Source organism: Bos taurus, chromosome 24, assembly GCF_002263795.3.
Source record: "Bos taurus isolate L1 Dominette 01449 registration number 42190680 breed Hereford chromosome 24, ARS-UCD2.0, whole genome shotgun sequence".
In the NCBI taxonomy this organism is placed as follows: Eukaryota; Metazoa; Chordata; class Mammalia; order Artiodactyla; family Bovidae; genus Bos; species Bos taurus.
Genome location: NC_037351.1, coordinates 52,934,682 through 52,947,009, shown reverse-complemented (window position 1 = coordinate 52,947,009; position 12,328 = coordinate 52,934,682). Strand labels below are relative to the sequence as shown.

Genomic DNA, 12,328 nt, shown 5'->3' with positions numbered 1-12,328 from the left:
CAAGAAGCATCACAATTATATAAGGCAGTTGACGAGACCATAGAATAGAAAGTAAACCCAGTTAATTAACCAAATTTACATCAGATTACTTTCAGTTCAGTTCAGTTCAGTTGCTCAGTCGTGTCCGACTCTTTGCGACCACATGAATTGCAGCACGCCAGGCCTCCCTGTCTATCACCATCTCCCGGAGTTCAGTCAAACTCATGTCCATCGAGTCGGTGATGCCATCCAGCCATCTCATCCTCTGTCGTCCCCTTCTCCTCCTGCCCCCAATCTCTCCCAGCATCAGAGTATTTTCCAATGAGTCAACTCTTCGCATGAGGTAGCCAAAGTACTGGAGTTTCAGCTTTAGCATCATTCCTTCCAAAGAAATCCCAGGGCTGATCTCCTTCACAATGGACTGGTTGGATCTCCTTGCAGTCCAAGGGACTCTCAAGAGTCTTCTCCAACACCACAGTTCAAAAGCATCAATTCTTCAGCGTTCAGCCTTCTTCACAGTCCAACTCTCACATCCATACATGACCACAGGAAAAACCATAGCCTTGACTAGACGAACCTTTGTTGGCAAAGTAATGTCTCTGCTTTTGAATATGCTATCTAGGTTGGTCATAACTTTCCTTCCAAGGAGTAAGCATCTTTTAATTTCATGGCTGCAGTCACCATCTGCAGTGATTTTGGAGCCCCCCAAAATAAAGTCTGACACTGTTTCCACTGTTTCCCCATCTATTTCCCATGAAGTGATGGGACCAGATGCCATGATCTTTGTTTTCTGAATGTTGAGCTTTAAGCCAACTTTTTCACTCTCCACTTTCACTTTCATCAAGAGGCTTTTGAGTTCCTCTTCACTTTCTGCCATAAGGGTGGTGTCATCTGCATATCTGAGGTTATTGATATTTCTCCCGGCAATCTTGATTCCAGCTTGTGCTTCTTCTAGTCCAGCGTTTCTCATGATGTACTCTTCATAGAAGTTAAATAAGCAGGGTGAAAGTATAGTCGTGACGAACTCCTTTTCCTATTTGGAACCAGTCTGTTGTTCCATGTCCAGTTCTAACTGTTGCTTCCTGACCTGCATACAAATTTCTCAAGGGGCAGATCAGGTGGTCTGGTATTCCCATCTCTTTCAGAATTTTCCACAGTTTATTGTGATCCACACAGTCAAAGGCTTTGGCATAGTCAATAAAGCAGAAATAGATGTTTTCTGGAACTCTCTTGCTTGTTCCATGATCCAGTGGATGTTGGCAATTTGATCTCTGGTTCCTCTGCCTTTTCTAAAACCAGTTTGAACATCAGGAAGTTCACGGGTCACATATTGCTGAAGCCTGGCTTGGAGAATTTTGAGCATTACTTTACTAGCGTGTGAGATGAGTGCAATTGTGCGGTAGTTTGAGCATTCTTTGGCATTGCCTTTCTTTGGGATTGGAATGAAAACTGACCTTTCCAGTCCTGTGGCCACTGCTGAGTTTTCCAAATTTGCTGGCATATTGAGTGCAGCACTTTCACAGCATCATCTTTCAGGATTTGGAATAGCTCAACTGGAATTCCATCACCTCCACTAGCTTTGTTCGTAGTGATACTTTCTAAGGCCCACTTGACTTCACATTCCAGGATGTCTGGCTCTAGGTCAGTGATCACACCATCGTGATTATCTGGGTCGTGAAGATCTTTTTTGTACAGTTCTTCTGTATATTCTTGCCATCTCTTCTTTAACTATTGGTAAATGACCCGAGAATGACTGGCAAGTATATACATCCACAAAAGTGGGAGACAATTTGTGATGGTGCTGCTGCTGCTGCTAAGTCGCTTCAGTTGTGTCTGACTCTGTGCAACCCCATAGACAGCAGCCCACCAGGCTCCGCCGTCCCTGGGATTCTCCGGGCAAAAACAGTGGAGTGGGTTGGTATTTCCTTCTCCAATGCATGAAAGTGTAAAATGAAAGTGCAGTCGCTCAGTTGTGTCCAACTCTTTGTGACCCCATGGACTGCAGCCTACCAGGCTCCTCCAGGGAGGGATTTTCTAGGCAAGAGTACTGGAGTGGGTTGCCATTGCCTTCTCCCATTTGGGATGGTATTACTTCGTAATTTAATTAATTACTTCAGATTAATTAATTTAATTAATTATTTATTTAATTAAGAAGTAATTAAGTAAGTAATTAAGAAGTAATCTGTACTTCAGATTAACTTGGAAAAATTCCTTGAGCTAAGAGGTATTTATCAATAACCTGCTAATTTTACTTATATTTTGTTTCACTGTTGCTGCTTTTTTATTGTACCATTCTCTAGGATATGTACAATTTGCAGAATATATTTCTGTAAAGATGACCATTTAATGTGTCCAGTTGTGGTGATAATTATTCCTATGTGTGCCTAGTCGCTCAGTCATGTCCGACTTCTTTTGAGACTCCATGGACTGTAGCCTTCCAGGCTCCTCTGTCTATGGGATTCTCTGGGCAAGAATACTGGAGTGGGTTGCCATGACCTCCTCCAGGGTATCTTTCCGACCAAGGGATCAAACCCAGGTCTCCCGCATTGCAGGCAGATTCTTTACCATCTGAGCCACCTGGGAAGCCCCATAATTCCTTTATTATGTTTTAAATATAATGCGTGTGTGCATGCTAAGTTGCTTCAGTCATGTCCGACTCTTTGCGACTCCATGGACTGTAGCCCTCCAGGCTCCTCTGTCCATGGGATTCTCCAGGCAAGAAGACTGGAGTGGGTTGCCATGCCCTCCTGCAGGGGACCTTCCTGACTTAGGGATTGAACGACATGTGGCTCCTATACTGGCAGACAGATTCTTTACTGCTGAGCCACTGGGGAAGCCCTTCAAATATACTGTGTGGATATAAAAAATCGTGTTATATATAACATACATATGTAAGTTACCAAGTATCAATAAATAAAAGCCATGATTTCACCACAGGCTCGCACACACAAAGAGGGCATCAAGAGCTCCTCTGGGCAGGGGTCAGCGTGGGATGTTTTTCCTGCCGCCAGTGAGGTCAGTTACCTGAATGGGAGGTGCTTTTGCTCCCCAGCTGCGTCTCTGACTGGCTGTGGCTGACGGGCGTGAGGTCTTGGCAGCTCTGGATGGGGGAGTCTCTCGCCGTCGGGTCGGTGCCTGGTGGCTTCTCGATATTTTTCATCTCCATTTCTTCATGATGGATCCACAGGTCCGGGGGCCGGAGGTCCTTCTGGCTGCCCTTTCTTTTGCCAACGCTGTGGGTGGCCCGTTTCCTATGGAACAAAATCAGGAGGCAGATGTGAGTACCTTTATTCGATGGCTTTTCCTCTCTCTCTCTTTTTTGTTTCTTAGTCAATTCAAGTTAGAAGCGAGAGAGAGGAGACAAAAGCGCTCCCAGGAGGAACCCCGTGAAATCCAGGCGCTGGCAGCCTCGGCCCGGCAGCCTTTCCTCTCCTTCCCTGGAGCTTCGCCGCCTTCCGGAGACGCGGCGCGGCCTCCCCAGGGCCCGGCGGCCTGCCAGGGAGCGCTTCACGCCAGCATCCCCGCTGCGGGCTTCAGCGCGAGGTGACGGTGGGTTAGACGGAGCCATATGCCGTTCTTTGGAGCCAGGCATAAGGTACCCCACGGCAACATCTGTCTAGCAGATAAATGACAGTGTTGCTTCCAAAGGGCAAATGGAAACGAAAAGGCCAGGATTTGTGCCAACAGCCAAGATTGGGGCTTAGAAGAAAGTGTGTACCTCAGCTGTCCAATTTCCTGTGCAACTGGGGAGGTGGCCCTTTGAAGACAAAAAGGCTGCAGAAACACATTCTCGGGAGAATAAAATGCTTTCTTCTTGGAGTCACTAAGTGTCTGGATTCGAACACAATAAGACCCATCTTTTTTTTTTTTTAAGACCGATCCTTTGACAAAAGAAGAAGCCATTTGGAAGTGTGCTGTAAACATCTCTTATTTTCTTCAGTAAGCATTTAGCAATCCTTAATTTGTTTTTCAGCAGCAGTCTCCTCTTGGGGCCATTGAGATTGCAATGTTCCCTGCAGACTGAGTCAAGAGCCGGATGCTTATGTTAGCCAATCTCTAGAGCAGGGCGTCCGGAGAAGGCAATGGCACCCCACTCCAGTACTCTTGCCTGGAAATATCCCATGGGCGGAGGAGCCTGGTGGGCTGCAGTCCATGGGGTAGTTAAGAGTTGGACAGGACTAAGCGACTTCACTTTCACTTTTTACTTTCATGCATTGGAGAAGGAAATGGCAACCCACTCCAGTATTCTTGCCTGGAGAATCCCAGGGACGGGGGAGCCTGGTGGGCTGGCGTCTAGGGGTCGCATGGAGTCAGACACGACTGAAGCGACTTAGCAGCAGCAGCAGGGCAGGGGGTCAGTAAATTATGACCTGAAGGCCACATCCTCCACTGTTTACTTTTGTGTATTTTTTCTTGTAGTTTTTTCTTTTTCTTTTTTTTTTTTTTAAGATTTTACTTTTGTCTTAATTGGCATCTTGCTCAAAAGCACAAAACAATGAATGATTTGGTGGCTCCATGATAGTTACAAACAAAATCCTTAGGCAAATAGTTACAGTATCCCGCATCAGTTATTTCACATTAAGGGCAGGTTGTTTAAAAAAACAAAAAAACAAAAAACAGTGCTGTGCTTAAAGGGAGCACAAACAAGGTAAGCATTTTAATTTTTTAACAAAGTTAAACCTAGCACCTTTAAAATATAAAAAATACTGTAAGTACAAAAGTATCATTTCTGTGGAGGAAAACTCCAGTGCACCAACAGTGCAAAGAAAAGCAGCATTTTCAAAGCTGGAATTAAGTTTGTGTAAACACACACACACCACCACTCTGCCTTCTATGTGGAATACGCACTTCTGTTGTGCCCTCCCCACCAAGGGCTGAAAAGAGCTCCTGGGGAGACTCTTTTTCCAAATCATAGAAACTGCTCTGGCTTCCAGGCTATGGGCTGGGAAGATTTTGGTGTAGGGCAAGGAGATGAACGTGTTCAAATGGGACATGTTCTTTTTCAGACAGGCCAACTGCTAACACTTCTAGTCTAACACTTCCAGTCCCCTTCTCCCCCAGGGAGCCTCCCAGCCCAAGAGTGCCCCTGGCCAGAGGCCTACCTGTGTGATCTCAACTTCAGAGAGGGCGTCTTGAGTGCAGAGCTCCATGCGGCGAGAGGAGTGGCGGCCTACCTTACCCACAGCTGATGCTGCTTTGCAAATGGAGCATTTTGGCCAACTCAGGATAACTACAAACACCTGTGATTCTTAACCCACTGTGACCAGTTGGTTGTAAAGTAGGGAATGAGGGTATTAGGTCTTTCCCTTCTTAATATTTTCAAACATTAATGATTAGTCCTTTACAGTGTGGTTTTTACATCACTCACAAAGTGATATTTTCTTTCTCTTAAGCACTCCATCTTCACATTGAACACTGGAGCTTCAGGTCTTACTTTAAACAAGTATGTGCTAAGTTGCTTCAGTCATGTCCGACTCTTTGTGACCCTATGTCCTAGCCCGCCAGACTCCATGGGATTCTCCAGGAAAGAATATTGGAGTGGGTTGCCATGATCTCCTGCAGAGGATCTTCCTGACCCAGGGATTGAACCCACGTCTCTTATGTCTCCTGCATTGGCAGGCAGGTTCTTTACCACCAGTGTAACCTGGAAAGCCCTTACCAGGAAAGTAAAAAAAGAAACAATGACAAGGAGAATCAATGGCCCAATGCTTGCATTCCAGCATTAGGATGAGATAACAGCTAGTCTTTTTTTTTTCCCCTAAATCATTCAGAATTTACCAACTATCCAGATCAAAGATTATTTCCAAGCAGGAGAGTTCTGACTTCAACTTCTCCACTGACCCCTGTGCAGCTCAATTTATTCTGTTTCCAAATGCTCATGGAAGGACTTCTTTGTTTATCTATCCCTGGTGCCAGATGGATTTGTAGACACAAAATGCCATAAGGATCACGGTCACCAGCAGAAGGTAGAAAATGGCTCCCAGCAACACCAGGTTCTGCCCACGCAGCACCGCGTTCACTTGGCTCTACTCGGCGGGCTCCCCAGGGCTGGGGCTCAGGGCCTCCAGCAACCCCAGCAGGAGGCGACACAGCCACCACCATACTGAACTCAGCATCTTCTCTGGCCGGCAGCATAAGCCTGCAGTGCCTGTTTTTGTAAATAAAGTTTTATTGGAAACCGGCCAAGCTCATTCATTCACATTGCATTGTTGAAGAGTTACAACAAATACCATATGGCCCACAAAGGCTAAAATATTTACTCCTGGGCCCTTTTAAGAAATGGTTTTCAACCTCTGCTCTATAGTTTTATAAATTTTTAAATCTCTGCTTGTAGCTTCTGTTTCTCTTAAAATAATAACATTGCTTCATAAGGCAGAATTCAGACAGTTAAAAGCTAACCTTTGGCAGAAGCCCAGAGAAGTACCTCTTTCTCAGTTTTCTCACGTGAAATGGATGGCTTACGAGCATAACTGCTTTCTTGTTAGCTAAATGGTTCAAACAAACTACTCTCAGTGGAGACTCTGTAACCTATTCCAGGCCACTGAGAACAACTCTGGTTCCCCAATTGCTGGATAAGATGCTTTGTACACATTAGGCCATTAGTACATGTTAGTTCTATGATTTGTTCATATTTCTCAATGTTTTTTGTCTTTCCTCAACTAGGCTGATGAGGATATAAAGAAAGAAATCCAGACTTCATATTTATTTAGTGGGAAAAAATGTGTAGGGTTTTCTGCTCTAATATTTTCCCAACAAGTATCTAAAATGTGCTGATTTCCTGGCAGCAGCCTCACACTGACTCTAGACAATGGTCTATAATGGCCCCTAGATCATTTTCTTGTGTTTAAGATAATAACTCTCTTGCTAACCATTTATTCCCTGAATTCATTTCCGTACACTTCACTGACCCACAGGAAACGAGTTTGCAGTTCACACATAACTCTTTGTGTAATCCATCTCTGGTCATTTAGAAGAAACTCATGTCATTTTCAAACTTGGAGATTTCACCCAAGTATCTTTCTAACATATCACAATGCTAAATAAGTTAAACCCTGGTGCCCATATGACTTCACAGAGGCACACCAGTTCCCAAACCTAGGACAAAATCATCAGAATGTCCGTGATAACTCAATATTTAAATAGCTTGTGGTAAAGATGTTTGTAAAATAATTCATGAAACTGGAAGGAAATGATGAATTCTGGCTCCCTTGCTTACATTCATGCCTAATTCATTCATTCATTTACCAGTCCCCATGACTTCAGTACCAAGCATCTCCAGGCATATCCTACTTAAAAAAAAGTTCTATATTTGTTCAAGGCAGAACCTTTTTAGTATGTTATGACTTATAACCTCCACTTGGAAACAAATTATTGTTCCTGATAAAATGCATAAGTATTTTTCTGATGGATTTTAATCAGATCACGGCCCACTTCCAAGTAGCTGCTCATCCACTCAGCTGACGGTTATCAACAATCTAAAGATTTCTAAGCAGACTTTATTTCTTTTTTGTATATGTTCTGACAGACCATCTAACCTCTTTTGTTTTTCTATAATGTCTCTTCTCAAGAGAGAAATCTCTGGCCTTGGAGATGCCCCCCTCCCCTGCTGGTAGTAACCCAGTGGTCCATGTAGCAGGGCTATAATAAAACTGGCATCTGCTCATAACTAAACTGTGTGGAGTTTGTCCTAAAACCTGTAGGAAGAACTGTCACGTGAACCTTTTGTCTATCTGCTGGTTCCCTGACTAAATAACTGCTGCCTGTTTTTGTCCCCAGTTCCTCTACCTCACCACTGGAATCCTGTATGGAGATGAACCCAGTGCAATGGTTCCCGAAGTCTGGTCCTTGGACCAGCAGAACTGGCATTACCTTGGAAGTTGTCAGAAATGCACATTCGCAGGTCCTGCCCCATCAGAAACTTGCAAATGGTGTTGAGTCTCAGCAGGCTGTGTTTTAACAGCCCTTGAGGGAAATCTGATGCACCAAAACTGAGAAGCACTGTCTTTAGTGAAAGAAAATCAGATTTTCTTAGTTTAGTATAAAGCTAGGTTTTAATATTAGATGCAGAATGCATGCGTGCTCGTGTATGCTGAGTCACTTCAGTCATGTCTGACTCTTTGTGACAGTGTGCGGTAGCCCGCAAGGCTCCTCTGGCTATGGCATTCTCCAGGCAAGAATGCTGGAGTGGGTTACCATGCCCTCCTCCAGGGGATCTTCCCGACCCAGGGATTGAACCCATGTCTCCTGTACCGCAGGAGCATCTTTTACTGCTGAGCCACTGAGGAAGCCCAGATGTAGAATATGTTATGCTATCCTTCCTGCCCCAACACACACACACCTTTTTTTCTAGGTACCAGTAATCTTGGCTTCCAAAAATAGCTGCAGGGTCTCTTCCCATCCATGTGTTCTTGAATAAAGGCAGAACAAGGAATCTTCAAGGCTCTACCTGCTCTTTGTCATACTGTGGCAAAGCTTCCACAGCATGATCAAATTCTGATGAGGACTTATTTCTCCTATCTATGGATTTCTCTATCTATGTAGATAACTAGTAGTCATCCATCCATCCATCCATCCATCCAATCTTCTGCCCACAACGCCTTCACAGTCCTATTGACTTACAAACTACTTAAGATCCCTTCAAGCCTGTCTTCTTCAGGAAACCCTCCTGACCAATTTAGGTCAGTATAATCTTAAAATAGCTAAATCACACCCCCTCATATTTCTCAACACCACTCAACTTGCATTGATCACTGTCAGTCTAACTGAGCTGACCAGATGCTCCCTGTGTGTGAATTGGTTTCCTCCACTGATACATGAGCAAAAACTCTCTTTACTTCCCTTCTCCAACATCATCCATTGTTTCACAACATGTATCCCTTTGTTTATTCAGTGAACATTTGTGGATGGTAAATGTGCCAAGAAATGTACTAAGGACTAGAAATGTGAAGATCAAAGAGATAGTGGGAGTGAAAATGGAGAGTCACAACAGACAACACAGAAATACAAAGGATCATAAGAGACTACTATCAGCAATTATATGCCAATAAAATGGACAACGTGGAAGAAATGGACAAATTCTTAGAAAAGTACAACTTTCCAAAACTGAACCAGGAAGAAATAGAAAATCTTAACAGACTTATCACAAGCACAGAAATTGAAACTGTAATAAGAAATCTTCCAGCAAACAAAAGCCCAGGTCCAGATGGCTTCACAGCTGAATTCTATCAAAAATTTAGAGAAGAGCTAACACCTATCCTACTCAAACTCTTTCAGAAAATTGCAGAGGAAGGTAAACTTCCAAACTCATTCTATGAGGCCACCATCACCCTAATACCAAAACCTTACAAAGATGCCACAAAAAAAGAAAACTGCAGGCCAATATCACTGATGAACATAGATGCAAAAACCCTTAACAGAATTCTAGCAATCTGAATCCAATGACACATTAAAAAGATCATACACCATGACCAAATGGGCTTTATCCCAGGGACGCAAGGATTCTTCAATATCCACAAATCAATCAATGTAATACACCACATTAACAAATTGAAAAATAAAAGCCATATGATTATCTCAATAGATGCAGAGAAAGCCTTTGACAAAATTCAACATCCATTTATGATAAAAACTCTCCAGAAAGCAGGAATAGAAGGAACATACCTCAACATAATAAAAGCTATATATGATGAACCCACAGCAAGCATTATCCTCAATGGTGAAAAATTGAAAGCACTTCCCCTAAAGTCAGGAACAAGACAAGGGTGCTCACTTTTACCACTACTATTCAACATAGTTTTGGAAGTTTTGGCCACAGCAATCAGAGCAGAAAAAGAAATAAAAGGAATCCAAATTGGAAAAGAAGAAGTAAAACTCTCTCTGTTTGCAGACGACATGATCCTCCTCATAGAAAACCCTAAAGACTCCACCAGAAAATTACTAGAACTAATCAATGAATATAGTAAAGTTGCAGGATATAAAATCAACACACAGAGATCCCTTGCATTCCTATACACTAATAATGAGAAAACAGAAAGAGAAATTAAGGAAACAATTCCATTCACCATTGCAACGAAAAGAATAAAATACTTAGGAATATATCTACCTAAAGAAACTAAAGACCTATATATAGAAAACTATAAAACACTGGTGAAAAAAATCAAAGAGGACACTAATAGATGGAGAAATATACCATATTCATGGATTGGAAGAATCAATATAGTGAAAATGAGTATAATACCCAAAGCAATCTATAGATTCAATACAATCTCTATCAAGCTACCAATGGTATTTTTCACAAAGCTAGAACAAATAATTTCACAATTTGTATGAAAATACAAAAAACCTCGAATAGCCAAAGCAATTTTGAGAAAGAAGAATGGAACTGGAGGAATCAACCTGCCTGACTTCAGGCTCTACTACAAAGCCACAGTCATCAAGAGAGTATGGTACTGGAACAAAGACAGAAATATAGATCAATGGAACAAAATAGAAAGCCCAGAGATAAATCCATGCACATATGGACACCTTATCTTTGACAAAGGAGGCAAGAATATACAACAGAGAAAAGACAATCTCTTTAATAAGTGGGCTGGGAAAACTGGTCAACCACTTGTAAAAGAATGAAACTAGAACATTTTCTAACACCATACACAAAAGTAAACTCAAAATGGATTAAAGATCTAAACGTAAGACCAGAAACTATAAAACTCCTAGAGGAGAACATAGGCAAAACACTCTCTGACATAAATCACAGCAGGATCCTCTATGACCCACCTCCCAGAATATTGGAAATAAAAGCAAAAATAAACAAATGGGACCTAATTAAAATTAAAAGCTTCTGCACCACAAAGGAAACTCTAAGTAAGATGAAAAGACAGCCTTCAGAATGGGAGAAGATAATAGCAAATGAAGTAACTGACAAACAACTAATCTCAAAAATATATAAGCAACTCCTACAGATCAATTACAGAAAAATAAATGACCCAATCAAAAAATGGGCCAAGGAACTAAATAGACATTTCTCCAAAGAAGACATACAGATGGCTAACAAACACATGAAAAGATGCTCAACATCACTCATTATCAGAGAAATGCAAATCAAAACCACTATGAGGTACCATTTCACACCAGTCAGAATGGCTGCAATCCAAAAGTCTACAAGCAATAAATGCTGGAGAGGGTGTGGAGAAAAGGGAACCCTCTTACACTGTTGGTGGGAATGCAAACTAGTACAGCCACTATGGAGAACAGTGTGGAGATTCCTTAAAAAACTGGAAATAGAACTGCCTTATGAACCAGTAATCCCACTGCTGGGCATACATACTGAGGAAACCAGAATTGAAAGAGACACGTGTACCCCAATGTTCATCGCAGCACTGTTTATAATAGCCCGGACATGGAAGCAACCTAGATGTCCATCAGCAGATGAATGGATAAGAAAGCTGTGGTACATATACACAATGGAGTATTACTCAGCCATTAAAAAGAATACATTTGAATCAGTTCTAATGAGGTGAATGAAACTGAAGCCTATTATACAGAGTGACGTAAGCCAGAAAGAAAAACACCAATACAGTATACTAATGCATATAAATGGAATTTAGAAAGATGGTAATGATAATCCTGTATGTGAGACAGCAAAAGAGACACAGATGTATAGAACAGTCTTTTGGACACTGTGGGAGAGGGAGAGGGTGGGATGATTTGGGAGAATGGCATTGAAACATGTATAATATATATGAAACAAATCACCCGTCCAGGTTCAATGCATGATGCAGGATGCTTGGGGCCGGTGCACTGGGATGACCCAGAGGGATGGTACAGGGAGGGAGGTGGGAGGAGGTTCAGGATGGGTAACATGTGTACACCCATGGTAGATTCATGTTGATGTATAGCAAAACCCATACAATATTGTAAAGTAATTAGCCTCTGATTAAAATAAATAAATTTATATTAAAAATAAAAATTCTCATAAAAGGGACATTTTATTTCTATTTATTTAAGTTTATATCTATATGAGATGATGGATATTCACTAAACCCATGTAATCATCATTTCATGATGTATAAAAAAATAAGTAAAAATAAAAAATGAATGAAAAAATGACATGGCTTTTGCATCACTGGAGCAAGGAGCATGTGCTGGGGCATGGCACATAAGAAAACTGAAAAGTAGAGAGGACTAAATGGTAACAGATACAGTTAAAACACCAGGAAGTCCCTGGGAAATTGCAGAAACATTTTTGTCTCGAGTTAACAGTAAGCAGATTTGTTACTTTGTAGATCACACACTATGCATAGTAATCACTTGATGTTAATAATAAAAATTTGTCATTATTGACTTGGAAATA

General features: G+C 41.9%; 1 protein-coding gene across 2 annotated transcripts in view; it reads right to left on the bottom strand.

The window, feature by feature from the left end:
• Positions 1-12,328, bottom strand: part of DCC (DCC netrin 1 receptor) — a 1,296,534-nt gene that overhangs the window by 86,931 nt on the left and 1,197,275 nt on the right. For both annotated transcript variants that reach the window (XM_059881088.1, XM_059881089.1), the window contains exon 24: positions 3,004-3,230. In XM_059881088.1, the coding sequence (XP_059737071.1) occupies positions 3,004-3,230 (227 nt within the window). The remainder of the gene's footprint in view (positions 1-3,003; positions 3,231-12,328) is intronic.